We start from the raw sequence: 20390 nt of genomic DNA on the forward strand, positions 1-20390 counted from the left end.
CTGGATTTGGGTTTCTGTTGTGGAATTTGTTCATATGTAGTGCAGACGTTGATCCATGGCCACTGTACACCCCCTCATCATCCCTCAACTCACTGTCCTGTCTGGAACATCCCAGGCTCTTTATTCCCTATTGATCTCACTGATGTTTTCTAGAACACTACTACACATGAAGCACAGTACGCCAAGGTATAATTACTGGTTAACCACGAATGAATAACATATGGACTTACTGTGCCACAAATAATATGTATGTGCAAATAGCACTTACTCACTTGTGAATGCTGTACTTAATAACTGTATGTACAGTATGTGCTCAGTAGATTGCAGGGTTATATATTATAAGGCCTGGGGAACGTAAATGTGTTCTGATCCATTGAGACATGGTTGCATGTCTCTGTTGTTGTCCTTTGTCCAGGTTGTGTCCTGGCCTCTCTGTGTGTAGGTGGGTGGTGTTGGCCTGCGCTCTCTCTTCTCTTTTATGGATGAGTCAGCGGTTATCTTGTCTTCTCTCCTTTGACCCTGGGGGACGTGGAGGAGTTGCTGGCACGATACATGCTGAAGTGTCTGTTAATGTTCTCTCCCTCTCTATTCTACTCCATTCTACTCCATTCCCTCCTTTCATCTCTCTCTCTCTCTCTCTCTCTCTCTCTCTCTCTCTCTCTCTCTCTCTCTCTCTCTCTCCAGGTGCTGGGTCACTACATCCGCAGGCAGCAGAATTCTGATGGGTTTATCAGTGAGATCAAGTACATCGCCAGCGACCCCGACGACAAGTACTTCTTCAACGTGACGGACGAGGCCGCGCTCAACGACATCGTGGACGCACTCGGAGATCGCATCTTCACTCTGGAGGGTGAGGGAGGGAGAGAGGCTGGGGAGGGAGGGAAGGAAGGAGGGAGATAAATGCCAATGAAAAAGAGAGCATGATGTTGCCCTCTTGCCCAAATGGGAAATAAGGAACAAGGGTGGGATTGGTGCCATCTTGAATTCTGGAGGGAAAGAGGGAGGAAGGGATGGATGTCACTACCTTGGAAGGAAAGGAGGGAGGGAGGAAGGGAGCAGCTATCACAACACTTACGGGAACTAGGGAGAAAGTATGCCACCCTAAACTCTACAGGGAAGGGAGGGAGGAAGGGAGAGGAAGGGAAAGGTATACATACAGTACTACAGTACCACATGGGCTCTTGAGGGAGAGTGATGGCATTAGACACAGTGCCATCTAGATCACCAGGAACGGGGGAGGAAGGAAGGGAGGCAACGTATGAAGAAAAGATGTTGAAAGGAGGAGAGGGGAGGTGGGGTTGTAAAGGAACTGGGTGGGATGTCTGTGTGTGTGTGTGTGTGTGTGTGTGTGTGTGTGTGTGTGTGTGTGTGTGTGTGCGTGTGTGTGTGTGCGTGTGTGCGTGTGCATGTGCGTGTGTGCGTGTGTGTATAGAGGGGCATAGTAGAACAGGATGGCCACCCTGAGGGTATTCATTTCTCAGCCACCTGACCAATCAGCTCTCACCTCATCAGAGAGCCCAGTGAACCACCCTACACCAGACACCAGGTCACATACAGAGAAATACGAGAGGGTGAGATTGAAGGACTGAATCAATGTTTGAGTTACCTGACAGTGTAGAGTAGAGACAGAGACGTTTGCTGAACTGTTTTTAATACATAAACACACACACACACACACACACACACACACACACACACACACACACACACACACACACACACACCTCTCACAGGGCTTTTTACAATGGAGGTTCCTGCCAGGTTTTGATGTTTCGGTTCCGTCACAGGGACGCTGGGCTACAACGAGAGCTCCTTCAAGATGGAGATGTCCCAGATTGGCTTCTCCACACACACTCTGGATGTGAGTCTAACCTGTGTGTGTGTGTGTGTGTGTGTGTGTGTGTGTTTGCTGATTTTTGTATCCCATCAGTCTTCTTATTGTTAGTGTTATTCCCACTGGTGCAAACGCTGACAGTACTACTTGTCTCACTATAATGTAGCTTGAGGATGGGTTTAACCCCCTTCATCCCCTTTAGGATGGGTTTAACCCCCTTCATCCCCTTTAGGATGGCATCCTGTTTGGGATGGTGGGGGCGTATGACTGGGATGGAGGGGTGCTGAAGGAGGGGACACAGGGGCGCATCATGCCCACCCGAGAGGCCTTCGAAAAGGAGTTCCCCCTGGAGCTCAAGAACCACGCTGCCTATCTAGGTGCTCTATGAATCCACTACTCCACCCTGCTTTACAGACTGACGTCTACTACTACTTTACACATCTTGTTTAGTCGCCAGCATTGGTACTATTTCACAATAGCTGCCTATGGTGCACTCACACTCTAAACCCATAGTGTGTGTGTGTGTGTGTGTGTGTGTGTGTGTGTGTGTGTGTGTGTGTGTGTGTGTGTGTGTGTGTGTATGTATGTAGGTTACACAGTATCGTCAGTGGTGGTGGGGGACTGGCGGAGGCTGTACGTAGCCGGGGCCCCACGCTTCAAACACAAGGGCAAGGTCATCCTGTTTGAACTCAGCGACGACGGAGACGTCAACATCGCACAGGCCCTCAATGGAGAACAGGTACCTAAACCCCCCCCCCCCTCCTCTTTCTCTCTCTCTCTCTCTCTCTCTCTCTCTCTCTCTCTCTCTTAGAAGTGCATGGAGCACTGGGAAGATGTCAAATCAGTATGGCCCAACATCATTGTGCCCCTGAGCTTAGTAGTGAAAAAGCACCGCCTAGTGGCAGGAACCCTCACTCAAAAATGACTTTCACAGTACTTGTGTTTTGGATTTGTAGTCATTGATTTGAAAACAGAAAAAATATGCGCAGAGGAGAAAGCTAGCTTTATGCCACTGCCCACCCCACCCCTTACTCACCCCCGCCTCTCTCTCTCTCTCTCTCTCTCTCTTTCTGTCTATCTCTCTGTAGATAGGGTCGTATTATGGTAGTGAGGTGTGTGGGGTGGACGTTGACCAGGATGGGATCACTGATGTTCTGCTGGTGGCTGCTCCCATGTTCCTGGGGGCGGGCAACAAGGAGGCTGGGAGAGTCTACATATACACACTCAGTGGGGTGAGTCGACAACACAGCTTCCACTCTATGGTGGCATCTATCTCTGCATCGTTTGGGTTCCCTTAACAACGACTTCCAATGTTCCGATGTTTTATTTTTCTCTTCCGTTCTCACACCCTTCTCTCCTCTCTCATTCCTCCGTCCTCCCCCCTAGGACGAAACGTTTGTCTACAATGGCACCCTCAAGGCGGGGGATAAGGCCCAGGACGCGCGGTTTGGCTACGCGCTGGCGTCCACTTCGGACCTCAACAACGATGGGTACACTGACCTGCTGGTGGGTGCGCCGCTGGAGGAGGGACACAAGGGGGCGATATACATCTACCATGGAGATGTGATCCGCATCATCCCCACATACAAACAGGTAGACAAAGGAGGTGCCGGTTCTAACACTTTTTTTTTTACAAAGTTTACAGAGTTGCCCCTTTACCCGTGAAGTAACTCTCTAATTACTAATTTACGAGGAAAAACATTGTTACAGAATTGCTTTTTGGTAATTGCATTGTTAATGGAGCTGACCGTATCTGACCTCCCTCGCCCCCTGTAGCGTATCGCTGCGTCGTCCCTCTCTCCTACCCTGCAGTACTTTGGGCGCAGTTTGAGCGCGCGACTGGACCTGGATGGAGATGAACTGTTGGACCTGGCAGTGGGAGCTCAGGGCAGCGCTGTACTGCTCAGGTAAAGAGGAGGAGAAGAGGAGGAGGAGGAGGAGGAGAGGTGGAGGAGGAGAGGTGGAGGGAGGGAAGGGGGGAGGAGATGCTGGGGTTGCTCAGGTAACAGACACTGATCGCTGATACTATCTTCTGAGGTACTGTATGTATCCTGTTCGATCTGGAGAAGACAGAAGTGTGATATTATTGTGTACGTGCACCCCACCCCCCCCGCAATAATTGCACTATTACTCCCCTCCCCTCCCCTGCTCTTACTCATACCACTGCTCTTCTGTACATACCTGTCCATACTGTTCATACTGCACATAATGCACATATCCTTATATTTTCTTTAATACTACTGCACATACTGTACATACCTGTTTATACTGTTTATACGGCATTCCATATTCATATTTATATTTATTCTGCTATCTACCTCATGCTACTGTTAATACATATATACTGCTAGACTGCATTACCCATACAGCTCATATGCTGCTACACTGTTCATACTGTAACTATTTATTCTGCTATAATGCTACTGTACTCATATACTGCTATACTGCACTGCTATATTATACTGCACTACTACTGATCATATATTGCACTACCTGTAAATACTGTTCATTGCACTTTCTGCTATTTTGCACTTCTGGTTAGACGCTAACTGCATTTCGTTGTCTCTGTACTTGTACTCTGCACAATGACAATAAAGTTGAATCTAATCTAATCCTCCTCCTCCCCCAGCTCTCGGAGTATCGTCCAGATCAACGTGAGTCTGTCCTTCCAGCCTCACTCCATCAACGTCATCCAGAAAACCTGTCAGAGAGGAGGGCGGGACTCTGCCTGTATCAACGCCACCGCCTGCTTCCTGGCCCTCTCCCGCTCCCCAGGAGCACACAGCAACAGCTTGGGTGAGTGCTGTATCTATCATTCTTTACTTCTTTTCTACCCCTCACCCCCCCCACCTCCTCCTTCTCCTCCTCTACAGTGGTGGGGACAGTCACGATTAGGTGAAGGATGTATTGTGGTTGAATGTTCAAATTGAAAGTGGATGAATGTTCAAATTGAAAGTGGATGAATGTTCAAATTGAAAGTGGATGAATGTTCAAATTGATGTCTTAAAGAATGTTTGAAATAAACATGGATATATTGCTAATACACCCCCAACCTACTCCTAACCCTAACCCTAACCCTAACCCTAACCCTAACCCAGCCCTAGAGCTGTCAGTGGCGGCCATGTTGGATGACAGGAAGTTGTCAGCACGGGCGTTGTTTGACGACAGCTCCCAGAGGCAGACACAGCGAAGCGTCACAGTTCACACAGGAGAGTCTGTCTGCTACAACCTGCCCTTCCATGTCTTTGTGAGTCCCCCCCCCACACACACACACACACACACACACACACACAGTTGAGGACCACGTTTTGTGTTGCCATGCTGACTGTGTCTTTATGTCTCTGTCTTTGATAGGACACGGCGGACTACATCCGTCCAATCAGCTTCTCCCTGCGCTTTAAGATCAATGACACAGAGAGTGGCCCAGTGCTGGACGAGGGTTGGCCCACCACTGTCAAGAGATCGGTGAGAGTTGCTGTCTGTCTGTCTGTCTCTCTGTCTGTCTGTACATGTGTTAGTGTCTTAAAATGGCCACATGTATCTAATGGAGAGAGAACATGAACTTTGGATGCTCCTGCATATACTGTGTTTATCAATACTTGACTGTATGACAAACACATCTGTTCTCCTTCTCCTCCACATCTTCCTTCCTCTCCTACACCCCCCCCCCCCCCACCCTCCCCTTCCAGATCGCTTTCTTCAAAGACTGTGGGGAGGATGATGTGTGTGTGACTGACCTGGTGCTGCAGGCTCACATGGACATCTCTGGGACTCGGTACCAACACATTCCTTCCTCTCCTTCTGTCTGACTCAAATCAATACAGAATCACCCTTATCCACCTCTGACATCTATTGTTATTCATGTTTCGTTAAGGTTGTGTGAACGTTCTGTTCTCCCCACAGACAACAGCCGTATGTGATCCGTAGCCCTCGTAGGCGTATGGCTGTGGAAGTACAGCTACAGAACAGACTGGAGAACGCCTACAACACAAGCCTAACACTCCACTACTCACGCAATCTGCACTTCTCTAGCCTCAGTATACGGGTATGACACACACACACACGCACCATGTGCGTGCGCGCGCACTCGCACCCGCGCACTCGTGCGCACACACACACACACAGTCACACTCACTGGCTTACATAATCATCAAGCTGACTGTCATTAGCTTACAATATCAACCCTCTCTACTTATCCTCCCTCCCTCCTTCTCTCTCTCTCTCTCTCTCTCTCTCTCTCTCCCCTCTTTTCTCCCACTCTCTCTTTAAAAGGAGGATGCCCAGTTTAAGATCGAGTGTACAGCTCTGAGCTCCAACAGTCACTCCTGTAACGTCAGCTACCCAGTGTTCCGCTCCCAGTCCAAGGTCTGTCCACATGAATGGCCTTTCATATCCCAGTCACACTTGAGATAGGCACCAGTGGTTTCACTCAACCTTTTAATACCCTTTCATTATATGTATTCAATTATTTTCTGTCTCTCTTTTCCCCTCTCCCTCTCTCCCTCTGTAGGTGAACTTCATGTTGGAGTTTGAGTTCAGCTGTACGTCTCTGCTGAGTAAAGTCTCAATGAAGCTCACTGCTGCCAGGTACTTCACTCAGCTTTACAGTAGTTCATGATACATCCTTTTTCTGAATATATACGTTTCTGAATATGGCTGAATGTCTCTTGTACATTCTTCAATGTGTGTGGTCCTTGGTTGGACTGTGAGCAGTATACTGTATGTGTCTGTTTCTGTGTGTGTGTAGTGACAGCGTGGAGAGAGAGGCTACGTTAGGTGACAACAGTGTTCAGATCCAGAGTGTGGTCCAGTATGAACCTGACCTCTTTGTCATCAGGTCAGTTTCATTGTTGTCATTCTTACCTTGAATTAAAAAAAGGCATGACAGGTTTAATCATTCTCCCTCTCCCTCTGCTTCTCTATCTGTTCTGCTAGGTAGTGCTGACTGTGTTTGTGTACTGTCTGCAAGGTTGTGGTGACTCCCTCTCTCTCTCTGTCTCTCTCTCTCTCTCTCTCTCTCTCTCTCTCTCTCTCTCTCTCTCTCTCTCTCTCTCTCTCTCTCTCTCTGTAGTGACTCTAATCTGAACCGCTATGAGGTTCACCCAACCAGGACCCTGTCAGAGGCAATAGGGCCCGAATTCTACACACATTTCAGGGTAATGGCACACATACACACACACACACACGCACACACACACACACATACACACACACCCATGGTAACTTCTGTCGGTACACAAAAAAACTGTGTGTGTGTGTGTGTGTGTGTGTGTGCGTAGGTGCAGAACCTGGGCTGTTACTCTGTGAGTAACCTGGAGCTGAGGCTGAGTTTACCCTCTGTAGCAGCAGGAGACAGAGTCTTCATGACTGTCACAGATGTCTTCTCTTATAATGTGAGTACTACCCCTGTGTGTGTGTGTGTGTGTGTGTGTGTGTGTGTGCATGTGTGCATGTGTGCGTGTGTGTGTGTGTGTCTGAGCATTGCATGTCCGAACATCTCTCCTTTTTCATGTGTTTGATGCTGTGTTCCCAGGCAACAGGGGTGAACTGCAGTGTGCAGAGTGATCTGGCCCTGCTAAAGGCCAGTCAGAGAGATGTACGACCACTACACCCTGAGGACATGCAGCAATCTGACATACTGGTGAGACACACACACACACACACACACACACACACACATCTCGTATATGTGTTGCACTATAGCAGGATGTTGTGAGTGAAAGCCTTGACTACTGCAACGCACTCTTGGCCGGTCTCCCCGCCTCCACCATCAGGCCTCTGCAGCTCATCCAGAACGCTGCCGCCCGTCTGGTGTTCAATCTCCCCAAATTCTTCCATGTCACTCCCCTCCTCCGCCTACTGGGCGGCAAAGGGAACAGCCCCTCCCTACTTGCAAGCAATGGTCAGCCCCCAAGCCCCTGCCCGATCACTCTGCTCCTTCCACCTAAAAAAAAATGTAAATATAAAAGTGTGTGTAACATGTCTCTCTCTTTCTCTCTCTCTCTGTCTCTGGTGTGTGTATGTGTAGAATTGCAGTAGGTCATGGTGTGTTGAGGTGGTGTGTGAGGTCCGTCAGCTTCTGCGAGGGCAGACGGCTCTCATTCGTGTCAGTCGCAGAGTCCACGACAACTTCTTCAGACAGGTGAGATATACACACACACATACAGTATCACTTTTCAGTTGAGCTGGGCTACATTATCTTGTGCTATATCATATTGTCTCCATCTCCGTATCTCTGTTCAGGCTAAGTTTAAGGCAGTAAGGATAGTGAGTGCGTATCGTCTGGCTGTTCAGGAGTCTAACCTGGTCACTCTGGGGAGTGGAGCCCTCTGGAGGGAGGTAAGAGAACAGCAGGAGACTGTGTGTTGACTGTGTGAACACTACCACATCGCTATTTACTTTACCAAAATACTCAAAAGAGTTAATGCAGGGTAATAAGCATCTATATGACTGTTGTATAACTCTTTTATTTTCTTGTTTACTTTTTTATCCCCCATCTCTCCTTCCTTCCCCCCATCCCTCTCCCTCTGCGGAACAGACGGTGTTGGAGGTGCTGAAGGGACGGGCCATTCCCATCTCTCTCTGGATCCTGATTGGCAGTATCATTGGAGGCCTGCTGCTATTGGCCCTCATCATTTTCATACTGTGGAAGGTACACTACTAGTTCGCCTTGCCTCACAGTACACTTTGAAACACTTGACGTTTGTGTTTCACTTGGCAGTTCGTAAAAGAAGCACTTTGGCTTTCACTCATCCCCCCATTCCTCCATCCCTCCATCTCTCCTCTCTCTAGTTGGGCTTCTTCACTCGCAAACAGAGGAAGGACGACGACGACCACGAGGACTGAGCCCCGACCCCAGCGTCATGACAACAGTCAACGGATAGAGTATCCATGACAACCAAAGAACCACAAAGTCCACTTCCTGCAGATCCTTGTGGCAAAGAGACAGAAAACCCCGCCTCGGCATTGTGTGTTATAGTGCAAGGCTGGGACAAAAGCCTGCACACAATGTGGGACTCCAGGATCAGGACTGAAGAAACTCGAAGAGGGTCTCATGAAAATGCACTACCCACTAAATAGGGATTGGGGGGGGGACTTTCAATGTAAATATTTTTGTATTTCCAAGAAAACGTTGTATCAAACCAAATTTACGTCTATTTAATATTCTGATGTCATCCCGGTTCTGTCTACCCATCTCTTTCTTCCATTTGTCCTACAGTTTTGAGGCAAATTAAAACAGTTGAAAATTAAAATTACATTTCTACAACTTGTTGATGTTTATTCTTTCATTCATTCACATTAATGTAGCAAAACATACTCCACCCAAATGTTTTATTATTACATTTCAAATCAGGTTTTACAACCATCTTCACGGCTAGAATATTATAAAACAAAGACAACACTCTCACACTCGTAAACATTCTTGAACATAAAAGTTATACAATATTATAATTACTATACTGTAACGACTGGGCCAAAAGAACCAACTGACTCAAACATATTTGTGTGTCCGTTGTAAATATCCTTCCATCGTGTTTCCCTATCCTCTCTCCATCAATCTCTCTCATCTTCCATCTTTCTCTCTTTCTCAGCGTGTGGACATAGTAGAGACGACGTATGACTCCAGTAGAAAGATGGTCTCATCCACCTGGGTTTCAGTGGAGTCTAACCTAGAGGACGAGAGGACCAAAGAGAGAAAGATAGGCAGCAAGTGAGAATGAGTTTGATAGCCTGGAACCAGGACCATATGATTTAGATGGGTGTATGGCTGAAGTAAACTGCAGTGCTGTAATGGTACTTGTTAATATGATGTCGTAGGGCCTCCAGCTGTTGCCTCTCGGAGGTCGTGATCATCTCCTCCACCTCTGTCAGCTGTTCAGGCTCTGCCCCGCTGGCCTGCAGAGACGCCAGGATCGCCTCGATTCGCTGGGACTTCTCTAGCAGACGCCTGTCAATCAAACAAACAAACAGCCAATCGATCAATAAACTAAATCAGGACAAGGAAATAAAATGATGAAAGAGTCTTAGGAGGGTGTCACTCACTTGTTCTCCCTGGTCTCATAGAGGCGTCTCTCTATCAGGTTGCCCACAGTCTGTAAGCAATACGGCAAACAAATATGGTTATAGCTCCACCTAGAACTTTGACACTACTATCCAACCTGAGCCACAAGGCTAGGTAGGGCTGGGTCTTAGACTGAGTAGTACCTTATAGCAGTTCTGCAGCAGCATCCTGGCAGTAGGGAGCTGGTTGACAGTGTACAGGTAAAAGGTACGTGAGGGGGCGTGGTCAGGTGTCTTGGGGATTTCCTGGAGAAGCGAAAAACACAGGCAGAAAATGAACAGGTTAGTATGTATTGTATTAACAATATTTATTTGGACAATGTGTGTGTGTGTGTATGTATGTGTGTGTATGTGTGTGTATGTGTGTGTTACCTGTAGCTGTACCAGGTTCTCTGATAGTAGTGTGTAGAGCATGTCTTTGGCCTCCTTGGCTGGGATCATGGCAAAGTCCTCCACCTGCTTCTGTTCAAGGTGATGTTTCCTTAGCAACAGGCGGAAGATCCGCGCTGATCGCGAGCCGAATCTGAGAATAGGTAACATAAGATGAAAGAATTAATTAGTGAGTAAACAAATGAATGATTGAGTGAATTAATTCAAGCATATTGCCAACAGACACACACACACACACACACACACACTCACCTCTCCTGTACAACTGACTCTAGTGTAGATCTTGCCAGGTTGGCCAGCGCTCTTTGCAGGTCTAAGAGATCAATCAAGGAACAATCATTTCTTCTGTTATGAGCTACCTGTGTGTATAAGGCAGTGTGTGTATAAGACAGTGTGTGTCTAAGACAGTGTGTGTATAAGACAGTGTGTGTATAAGGCAGTGTGTGTATAAGACAGCGTGTGTATAAGACAGTGTGTGTATAAGGCAGCGTGTGTGTACATGTATACAGCAGGTGGTCTCAATGATGAAGGATACTGACGACATACATCCCTCCTCCACTGTCGCCTGACTTCCCCACAAACTCCATCTGAGAAACAGAGACAAGAAGACAGTGAGAAGGAGAGGTTATTTTTCTTTTAGTGCGATGGTTTTGAAATAACAGTAGAATTTTGCTCTTGAAGAGGAAGTGACCGTTATTGATGCAAGGTCAGTTTTAAATCTCCCCTACACCAACAGTTAAAGGAAAATGTCACAGACTGTCTAACAGCAAGTTATTAGTGGTATTTGTTGTTTATATAGCCAGCAAATAAGCAAGAATAAAAAAATAATAAAAATAGCCTTTTATCAGACTAGGAAGTAATATGTCAGAATGATGAACGACAATGTCCATAGTGCCTTGCACCTCCCAGCCAGCCACAGAGGCATGTCAAGTAAGGTGATCTGGACAATGATTTTGAGGTCAAAAATCGGTAAAGTGTCCCTTCATGGTTAGGACTTGAGAAAGGCTGATCCTGGATCTGTTCCTACCGGGTCATCCACCAACAGTGAGAGGTACTGGTCCAGAATGGGCCGGCTGATGCTGTAGTTGGCCGGGAGAGACCTGAAGACCTCATTGGCTGAGAGGGGCTGTGTGTAAGCAGCTGAGGGCGTGGTCGTCACTTCACTCATCCTCAGCATGGTCCGCACTATCTCACTGCTGGTCTAAAGGGGGCAACATGGGTAATGAAAGGAAGAGAAAGTTGATATATTGATCATGAATCACATTGAAGTGTGTTGAGGTAGCCTGAGGTGTACCGAAGTGTACAATAGTGGCCAGTCAAACACTGACCTGGTCCAGTTTGCTGGCCACAGCACTGATGATAGCCATGTCTCTAAAGTGCAGGTGGAACCTCTCAAAGTTCACCTGCCAGTAGACCCCCTCATCACCATACGTCTTAGTCTGTGGGAGATATAGAGTAAGAGAAAGAGGAGAAGTGAGTGAGAAAAATAAAGAACAAAAAGGAAAGAGAGAGGGTCGAACGGCCCTTTGATTGTTCATCCTGGCCAACACTAACAGAGGCCTCTGCTGCTATTGAACGGGGGACAGGGCTAACAGACTCACATCTGTGTCCATCTTGGCTCTCTTTCCTCCTCTCTGCTCCTCACCATCCTCACTGGAGAGACGGCGTTTACCCCGACCTGATCCAAAAACGATTTTAAACAGTGACTGCATACTAAACATACTATCATTAGTAGGGCTACAGGTTTTTTCCTGATTATGAGACCCATCTGGAAAAGACTGTTTTAACTGGGTCTTAGGTAAAAAACCAAGTGGTTACCTGTGAGTGTGACGTAGGGCAATTTGTAGCAGTCAGGGTGACTTTCTGCCGTGCGTGGGGCAGTAGAGGCGGCAGTTGCAGGGGTTCCTGGAGTTGCGGGAGTAACAGGGGGTGCCGTTCCAATCTCTTCCACTGGAGGGCAGCGCTGCAGGAAATGTGTCTCCACCAGTTTAGAGAACGCAGAGACCACCTCACTGTACTCCATACAACGACCCTCTACAAACAGACAGAGAGACAATCCTGTCAAAACTCTCCCTCACAAAAAACATTCACTCTCACAGTCAGCCTCCAAGCTGTTGTTCTGCTGTTGTTCAACACACACACAAACACACCCACACACTCACCCTCCATGTTGTGTGTGAGCCGGTCCGCTACTGTCTTGATGGTGCTGCTCATGGTCATGTGACCTCTCTGTAGGATTTCCTCTATGATCAGTTCTCCTGTGTCACCATAGAGAGTTTTAGCTGTGTAGATGTATCGCGGGTAACGCAGTATCCTTAGAACCCGCTCACAGCAGGCACGGTACTCCACCGGGCTTCCAGGCCCTCGCCGGCCCACCCGAAACTCACAAATTCCATGCTGCATCAATACACACAGAGACTTCTTTACCTGGAGACAGAGGCAGAAAGGAAGGGAGACAGGCAGGGTCATGAGACAGGAACACTCACATGGTCCATTTTCACAGTCCTTATTTGAGAGAGAGACATACAGAGATGTGTGTGTGTGTGTGTGTGTGTGTGTGTGTGTGTGTGTGTGTGTGTGTGTGTGTGTGTGTGTGTGTGTGTGTGAACAGTACCAGGTCCAGTGGGTTGCTGGTCTCATTAGCGATAGTCCGTAGATTCTGTGCTCCCCCCTTGAGCAGGTGTGTGCCCAACTTCTCCACCACCTCCCCAAAGTGCTCCTGCAGAAGCAGCCCACACAACCGCACCTCCTGGGCAGTCATCTGTAAGGGTAGGCGAACAGACACAAGTGGATAAGTCCAAAACAACCACAGAATCCCAATCAACAACATTTGACAAGAAGCAGTGCATAGCTCTGACAGCTGATCATCCACAGAGTGACAGTTTACCATCCACACAGTGACAGTTTACTTCAACTAAACGTAGTTATACTGAACAAGTTTCACAGTTCAGTTTAATTCTATTGGACGGATTAGCTAACGTCAGGGACGTATTTCGCGAGGGGGGCTTCCTACCCAGAGAAAATGTTGCATATCACCTGTTAAACAAGCAATTCTGGTGACTTTTTCATGGGAGAATAACGTAGTTGTTAGTGCAAGTCAAAAGCATTAAATGATCAGGTCTCAGGTAAATGACACGAGTGTACCCGTCCGGACCAGATAAACAGCTCTTATCACGAGAGGGTTACATCACCATATGCATAACAGTATCCCAGTGACGCACATAGATTTCCACTTATTGTCACACACATTCATTCATTACAAAATATTTTTAAATAAAATACACCCGCTGACACCCACCCCCCCCCCCTTCCTACGTGCCTGGCTAACATATATATTTGCTGTTTTGCATCATATCATAAAGCATCATAAATACTAACAATTCATGTCAGTAACATGTAATGTGGTAGCTAAATCCTGTCTTTTTAACAACCTGACCTAAAAAGTTCATACGTTAAAAAGTCCACACGTTAGCCGTTATTTTCACAAACCTTTACAAAACAACCTGTTCAGATTCAGGATGGAACTTCGAAAGAAATCTTTCTAAAACTACTTCACGACCAATAACACATGGGACGACCACCAATGCAATACAACCTACATCCGCCCTTTCAACTTCGCTAAGCCTTGGCTTCACTGCCCCAAAGAGCTACAGTCGCATTGCATGCAGGACTGGCGGCGGACCAACCTCTTCGGTGGGCAGGAGGACCGACGTCACTGTTTGTGCCATTCTGGGGAAGATGGCGGAGGCTGCGGCTGTACCCCCGCATCGGTTCTTCTGTCACTGTTGTAAGGGAGAAGTAAGCCCCAAGCTCCCGGTAAGTCAACCGTTACGTCGTATCTTGCCTATGTCCTTTCTGCAAACTGTCTCTGTTCCATTGCCCGCGGTTGACACTCGAGTTCGAGGCCACAAAATAGAATTTCGCTGCACTAGCAGTAGCCCCTAGCTCAGCTTACCTGCTACTACGCTACGTTTAGCTAGAGTAGCGGCCTCGGCTAGAGATAGCTAGCATAGCCTAGATGTTTGTTTTTGTTAGCTCGCTTTCACAATAGAATTTATTTAAGCACATTTTTTAAACAAAGGTATGGCGAAATTCTCAAAGTTTATAGTTATCCAGCTAACTTATTTAGCGTATAGTTAGCTGTCGATCAGTTGTCTAGTACTAGTACGTTTGTGGTGTTTTGTGTATTCGAGGTTTCCCTTTTTGTGTTCATTCCGAGTTCTTCTGTCGTCGTGAGAGAGTACTTATCTGGAAATCTTCAGACTCAACCAGTCGGTTTACAGATCTTTCTGGAGTACCAAGACACACGGTCATAGCTGATATGGGGAGTTTCACAATCAAATAGAAAGTGAAATGCAGATTGCTCAACCTTTGCATATCATGAGATGACTTATTATTGACCAAAAATACTGACTGTGGGCTGGTCTATAGCATTAGTCTATACTTATTGGTTTGTTGTTGTTGTTTCGTTGGACGCCACGTTATCTATGTGTGTTTGCCATCACACCAGTGTCTGTCATTTCCGTCCCGTCTGTCAGTCAATGTGTCAGTAAGTCATCCCGTCTAACACGTTAGCGAGGCCAAATCCATTTAGGTTTACAGACTGCCAGGATGGTAATCCTCTGTTATTCCCTTTCCAGCCATTGAGGCTAAATCTGCCCGCTCCTCTCACACACACTGTGCAGAGGCATGTTTTAGCTATGCCCGTATGGCTACACCCACCCAGCTCATCTGTCACCTCTAGACCACAACTGAAGGAAGGATGGAGGGAGTGCCGAAAACACATACTGGTGATGCTGTCCCCCAAGCACTCTCTGGGCAGCTTTCCCCTTGCGGAAGTGATTTCAGTAGGCTTGGCCTAGACCTCCCCTACATGCCCCCCCCCCCCCCCCCCCTTACAACAGGATAGCAATGAGGGCATACACTCGTTCATGATCTTGCATCAGCATCCTAAATGTTTTGCAATGTTAAATTCACAAGCCTGATCCTAGTCCAGAACAGCTCCTGGGAGCTTCCATCTTAGACTGTTGTTGTTGTGCAAAGATATCCAGAGTCTTGCTCTATGCGTCAGGCTTTCACTTGTATTTCCTCATTCTGCACAGCCTGTGAAATGCCCCTGCATTGGCAATACCACAGTCCTATATGGCACCCTGTAACATTCCTAACACACTGCCTGTGAAGGAAGTGTCTAAGGCTTGACCTGGGAGAAACAACCTCTTCCATATTCAGTATGTCGCAATAACACAAGAGGATGGTGCAGAGTGCTGATACAGCTGTTTCCAAAAGAATATTATTTAGGTCATTCTGTCAACACTGTGTTTGGATTTAGGAGTTTGATGGAGGCTGTGTTCACCATTGGTGTCCACTGTTTGAGAGGAAGAAGAATTAGGCCTACGTGTTGTGTGTCTCGTGTTGTTGATTTCAATGTTTGTGTCTTTGTGTTTCTGTCTGACTGTCTAATTGAACGCCACATGTGTCTTCTTAGGAGTACATCTGTCCCAGATGTGAGTCTGGGTGCATAGAGGAAGTAACAGAAGACTCAAGGTGAGATCTTTGTCCCTTAGTTCTGTCTACCATACAGCCCAGATTGTAAAAGCAGTACTCAAATTAATCAGCACTTCATTAAAGGGTCTTAGTAGCCATGTCATAGGTCTACAACCCTGCACACTACTGCAGGTCTCCATGAGCAGGGTTGGTCACCCCCCATTCTCATTGAGAATCCAAATTGTAATGTTGCTGTCATGGAATATGTGGAGCCAACATGGAGCATAGTTTCCTGAATCTTGGCCTAATTTGATTAAATTAGACCACTTTCATTTGGAGTTGAACTATATCTGTACTAATGTCTATTCCTCAACCCTGGTCTTGGAAACTCTCATGCAGACTATTGTCTCATGCAGCTCAGCATGAACGCACTAATCAAATAATCATCAAGGCCAGAGTGTCTTCAGGGATCAGGGTTGACAAACGCTGCTTGAAGAAAATGCTGAGAATGTTGTGGTAATGGGAGGGTGAGTGTGTGTGTGTGTGTAAGGTATGTGGAGGTTGCTAATGATGTCTTTTGTCCCCTGTGCGCTGTTTCCCTCAGTCTCCTAGAGGGCGGCGCTAACGGAATAGATGACACAGCCACACAGTTTGCAGAGGTACGAGACACGTGCTGCTGGCTTTGGGGGGGGGGGGGCTGTTGGGAGGTGATAAGGAATGCAAGGGCTGACTATAACCTTTGTACTAAACTTGTTATATCTGTTTCTGTCTCTCTCTCTTCCCATATTCTTTGCTTTGTATTCTTCCTCCCCTTTTTCTTCTCACTTTTCTCTCTCTCACAATCTTTCCTCTCCCTGCTCACCATCCTCCCCGCCTTTATCCATCTCTCTCTCCCCCATCCCACCATCTACCCTCCCCCACCCTCTCCCCCTCCATCCCCCCCAGCTCTGGCACCTACTGTTTGTGGAGCGGCCGTTCACAGTAGATGGAGACAGTCCTGATTCAGAGCCTCGGGTCCCAGGCGGGGCAGGGGGAGGGGGGATTGGCGGTCTTGGGGGCCTTGGGGGGCTGGGAGGGGGTCCCATCGGAGGCTCAGTTCCAGCAGGGTTAGGGGGACCCCTGGGGGGTCCGTTAGGAGCTGGGGAACACTGGGGGCTGGGTCGCCCCCCTCGCCTGCACAGCCAGAGGAGGTACCGGTCCAGAGGGAGTAGTAGACCAGACCGCTCGCCTGCCGTGGAGGGGTGAGTCACTGTCTGGAGTCTGGACCAGTCACTATACCACCCCCAACAACCCCCCACCCCTGCACTAAGCCGTAGAATGCTGAATCCTCTTTACCATAGACTTTATGTGACTTAATCTGTGTTCAGATAAGATAGTTTTACTCTCCTGATGTTCTATTGTTTATGTGCATGTGCGTTCTCTCTCTCTCTCTAGGATAGTACAACAGTTTCTAGCTGGTCTATTTGCCAACTCTGCAGTCCCTGGCTCACCTCCCCTCTCATGGTAAGAACTGTGTTCTCTTTACCCCTATAGGATTATAGTGTGATGCTACACCCCAATCAAATAAAATATTGATGTTGTTACTGTCTTAATGGATGTCATAGGATTGTCTTATTCGCCTTAATCATTTCACTCTCATGGGCATGTGTGTGTCAGGACAGGGATGCTGCACTCTAACCCAGGGGACTATGCATGGGGACAAGGAGGGTTGGACGCAGTCATCACACAGGTAAACACAATGCACACACACACAAACATCCTGAAAAGGTTACAAAGACGTTTAGCTTCTCCTAATCTCATCTCTTACTACCAATATCTGCAACCCCCTGGTATTTTGATCTGTTGTCCTAAAATCCATACGAGTGCACTATTTAGTATGCACGGCCACCAGTCATTACTTCATACTAAGCAGTATGCTAATAGAAAAAGGGCAAACAGAACATTCTGGATGCTGATGATAGTATATGTTTCTCTTTTGCATTTCTCCTTTTACTTTCTTCCTCTTTTCCTTCACTTCGCCCCAGCTGCAGATATGTATTGTACAAAGCTATAAAAGTGAGACCTAAGGCTCTTATCTTATAGTTTCACTGTGTGTGTGTGTGTGTGTGTGTGTGTGTGTGTGTGTGTGTGTGTGTGTGTGTGTGTGTGTAGTTGCTAGGTCAGTTTGAGAATACGGGCCCTCCTCCTGCAGAGAAAGAGAAGATCTGCTCCCTCCCCACAGTCAACGTCTCTCAGGAACAAGCCGGTCAGTCTCCCCTCTCCTCTTTTTGTCCTTCATCCCACATTGTTCCCCTACCATTCCTTCCTCCTCCGTCTCCTTTATTATCTGCATTTCCCTTCCTCTCCCTCCTTGCCCCCTGTCTCTCCATAGTTCCTTGGCCTATTTATGATGTTTTTCGCTGGCCTGTGTGGTTTTTGCAGTGCTCTTGATAGCTGACTCATTGGGGTAAATTAGGACTACCTCTCTCTGTCTCTCTGTCTCACTCTCTCTCTGGCCTGGGGCCCACATAACTGTTGTCTCCTGTCATTAACAGTAAGATGCGTATTACCCTTAAATCATCTCGATCTCAGGAATTTGGCAATACACACATTAGGCTCCTGTTATTTTAATGTCTTTTCAAGTTATTCTAGTGTCTGATTGACTGTTACCCTTGTTTCATCATACCATTTTTCCTCTCTTCCTCCTTTTTTGTACTTTCCCATTTAACCTCTCTTTATATGGTACATTGATATCAACGAGGCTCCATGTCTCTCTCCCTCTCTGTGTAGATTGCAATATGGAGTGTCCGGTGTGTAAGGAGGACTTTGCGGTGGGGGAGCCTGTCAGACAGCTACCCTGTAACCACTTCTTCCACTCAGACTGTATAGTACCCTGGCTGGAAATGGTGAGGAGGGAGGGAGAGGCAGGGTGGAGGAGGGAGGGATAGTGATGAATGCATAGTGCCTTGGCATGGAACATTTTTAGAGGGTGGATGGATAGATAAGTAGGTGTTAGATATTCTGAAGTATTAGGGTGGGGTAATATTTCGGTGGTGTTTGAACTATGGAGGTCTCATAACAAATCAGAGCACCCTCATGAGCTTGAGTAGTATTAATACTAGTCCAGCAGACTTAGAGAGGAGAGAAATCTGTCCAAAGCTAAAGCTTGCATCTGATGTCTCTCTCCCCCTCTCTCCTCCTCCCTTTGTTCAGCATGATACGTGTCCTGTGTGTAGGAAGGGCTTGAATGGAGAAGACAGCAGCACCCAGCCCGCCCCAGAATCCCCCTCCCTATCCACGGACCCCCGCACACAGGAGAGATGGTCCTTCTGAAATACACTTCTTTTTCATCCTTCTATTCCATCCCCCTGTTTTCCCCATCTGCTCTTGAACATGGGCCCCTGCACACAAGAGAGATGATCCTTTTGAGGGATGATACTCTTCCTCCTCCTTCATCCTTCCATCCTCATCCTTTCATCTTGGAATCATCTTCTCATCATTGTCATAGGACGATCATCTCAGTTTGCCTTTCCCTGTATCAATGCCTCTGAAATCATGTTTGTGCACACACACACTCAATCAGGATACATTAGATCACCCCCTGCCTAATCATGATGAAAGAACTCACTCCTTAGCTTCAATCATCAAACCCTTTTCTCCATCCCTCCTTTCCATCCCTCTGAAAACGCACTGCTGTAATACACTGTTGTCTGGAAACCCCGGCTGTGTTCCAATCCTAAAACCTTGCCCCCTTCCCTCAGCCCTTGATCACCTTTCCACCTAAGGGAAATTACTGGATGGGTTCACCTAGTCCATTCTGTAGATGCCTGGGCCATGGTATGACTATCTGCATATTGATAACAGCTATCTGGTCCTTTCCGATGTGCACACAGAAGTAGAGGCTAGGGGTCTGGGGATATTTTCAGGCGGGGCAAATGTATTCCAGATTTAGCTTTTTTTCCCCCTCAATTCCAAATTGATACCTACCCCAGGACAGGCACTTGTGTAGATCTGAGAGGACTGAATGGGTTTATTTAATGTGGCAAACATTTCACCTAGACTATCAGAAGGCAGGATGGAGCTATGACTGTATTGCTTACTCCTATGCAACCCTTTCAGATCAGCATTAAGTGGATTCCCTGTATTCAGTCCTCAAACAGGCAAGGGAATTTTTTAATGAACATTGCAGTGGGAGTGAGGTTTCAGAATGGATCTCAGCCTCTCCTCTCCCTGTCCCTTTACTTGCTGGCTCCCTCCCTCCCTCATTCTGGTGTATATATTACAAACAGATTCCATTCCTCTGTCATTTTACTCCTCCGTTGATGATTTTTGTCTTTTGTTTCACATTTCTATCACTCTATTTTTTTAATGTAAATAATTTTAGTCCAACAACTTCTGGTTTGAAAAAAACAAAACATATTGAGAATGGAGAAACAAATGTGAATCCCTGGGTATTAAAGTATATGTATATTATTATATATATGACAAAAATGTGTATGATGTATTAATAATTCAAAAAAATAATAAAAAACCAGTAACATTGGTCATGCTGTGGTCATTTCTTATCTCTAAAGATGTTCGCTCTCATATCCTTCTGTTGCACATACCTGAAACCAAAGGACAAGTGAGAGACATACATTTA

The 20390-nt window shown here is 47.0% G+C and overlaps 3 protein-coding genes across 4 annotated transcripts in view; 2 read left to right on the forward strand and 1 right to left on the reverse strand.

Annotated features, from left to right (window-relative positions):
- Nucleotides 1-9088, forward strand: part of itga10 (integrin, alpha 10) — a gene marked incomplete at its 5' end in the record, with an annotated part of 24168 nt that extends 15080 nt beyond the window's left edge. Inside the window, 22 exons of the mRNA XM_083678726.1 lie at nt 685-850; nt 1788-1861; nt 2067-2211; nt 2425-2573; nt 2923-3066; nt 3221-3427; nt 3611-3741; nt 4464-4630; nt 4933-5081; nt 5189-5299; nt 5524-5609; nt 5738-5879; nt 6107-6199; nt 6345-6421; nt 6582-6671; nt 6906-6990; nt 7114-7227; nt 7368-7475; nt 7863-7976; nt 8078-8173; nt 8373-8486; nt 8627-9088. Coding sequence (XP_083534852.1) covers nt 685-850; nt 1788-1861; nt 2067-2211; nt 2425-2573; nt 2923-3066; nt 3221-3427; nt 3611-3741; nt 4464-4630; nt 4933-5081; nt 5189-5299; nt 5524-5609; nt 5738-5879; nt 6107-6199; nt 6345-6421; nt 6582-6671; nt 6906-6990; nt 7114-7227; nt 7368-7475; nt 7863-7976; nt 8078-8173; nt 8373-8486; nt 8627-8680 — 2616 coding nt within the window. The 3' untranslated portion in view covers nt 8681-9088. The remainder of the gene's footprint in view (nt 1-684; nt 851-1787; nt 1862-2066; nt 2212-2424; nt 2574-2922; nt 3067-3220; nt 3428-3610; nt 3742-4463; nt 4631-4932; nt 5082-5188; nt 5300-5523; nt 5610-5737; nt 5880-6106; nt 6200-6344; nt 6422-6581; nt 6672-6905; nt 6991-7113; nt 7228-7367; nt 7476-7862; nt 7977-8077; nt 8174-8372; nt 8487-8626) is intronic.
- Nucleotides 9089-9152: 64 nt separating this feature from the next.
- On the reverse strand, nt 9153-14106 carry polr3c (polymerase (RNA) III (DNA directed) polypeptide C). Of its 2 annotated transcripts, none has more exons than XM_083678727.1 (14): nt 13972-14106; nt 12900-13046; nt 12448-12712; nt 12104-12319; nt 11887-11963; nt 11614-11724; nt 11313-11486; nt 10821-10872; nt 10538-10598; nt 10268-10418; nt 10040-10141; nt 9878-9927; nt 9633-9782; nt 9153-9504 (listed from the first exon to the last, which is right to left on the reverse strand). In XM_083678727.1, the coding sequence occupies exons 1-14, from the start codon at nt 14011-14013 to the stop codon at nt 9423-9425; spliced, it is 1680 nt and encodes a 559-aa protein (XP_083534853.1). In that variant the 5' UTR covers nt 14014-14106; the 3' UTR covers nt 9153-9422. The 2 variants fall into 2 exon arrangements, with proteins under 2 accessions (XP_083534853.1, XP_083534854.1); XM_083678728.1 differs by lacking the exon at nt 13972-14106 and adding an exon at nt 13775-13891.
- rnf115a (ring finger protein 115a) lies at nt 14020-20282 on the forward strand. Its single transcript, XM_083678729.1, has 9 exons — nt 14020-14101; nt 15771-15829; nt 16374-16428; nt 16715-17010; nt 17204-17272; nt 17426-17498; nt 17921-18014; nt 18539-18654; nt 18962-20282. Exons 1-9 carry the CDS (start codon nt 14024-14026, stop codon nt 19079-19081), a joined length of 960 nt encoding a protein of 319 aa, XP_083534855.1. The 5' UTR covers nt 14020-14023; the 3' UTR covers nt 19082-20282.
- Nucleotides 20283-20390: the final 108 nt, after the last annotated feature.

The sequence above is a fragment of the Argentina silus genome (genome assembly GCF_951799395.1).
Source record: "Argentina silus genome assembly, chromosome: 10".
Taxonomy (NCBI): Eukaryota; Metazoa; Chordata; class Actinopteri; order Argentiniformes; family Argentinidae; genus Argentina; species Argentina silus.

What these genes read in the sequence shown, in the direction of transcription:
- polr3c (XM_083678727.1), bottom strand. Translation starts at nt 14,013, where the DNA reads ATGGCACAAACAGTGACGTCGGTCCTCCTGCCCACCGAAGAG. An exon ending in GCTCACACACAACATGGAGG is followed by an intron (nt 12,320 to 12,447) that starts GTGAGTGTGTGG and finishes GTCTGTTTGTAG; the next exon opens with AGGGTCGTTGTATGGAGTAC. An exon ending in TGCTGCAGAACTGCTATAAG is followed by an intron (nt 9,928 to 10,039) that starts GTACTACTCAGT and finishes TATTGCTTACAG; the next exon opens with ACTGTGGGCAACCTGATAGA.
- rnf115a (XM_083678729.1), top strand. Translation starts at nt 14,024, where the DNA reads ATGGCGGAGGCTGCGGCTGTACCCCCGCATCGGTTCTTCTGTCACTGT. An exon ending in TGGACGCAGTCATCACACAG is followed by an intron (nt 17,499 to 17,920) that starts GTAAACACAATG and finishes GTGTGTGTGTAG; the next exon opens with TTGCTAGGTCAGTTTGAGAA. An exon ending in CGTCTCTCAGGAACAAGCCG is followed by an intron (nt 18,015 to 18,538) that starts GTCAGTCTCCCC and finishes CTCTCTGTGTAG; the next exon opens with ATTGCAATATGGAGTGTCCG.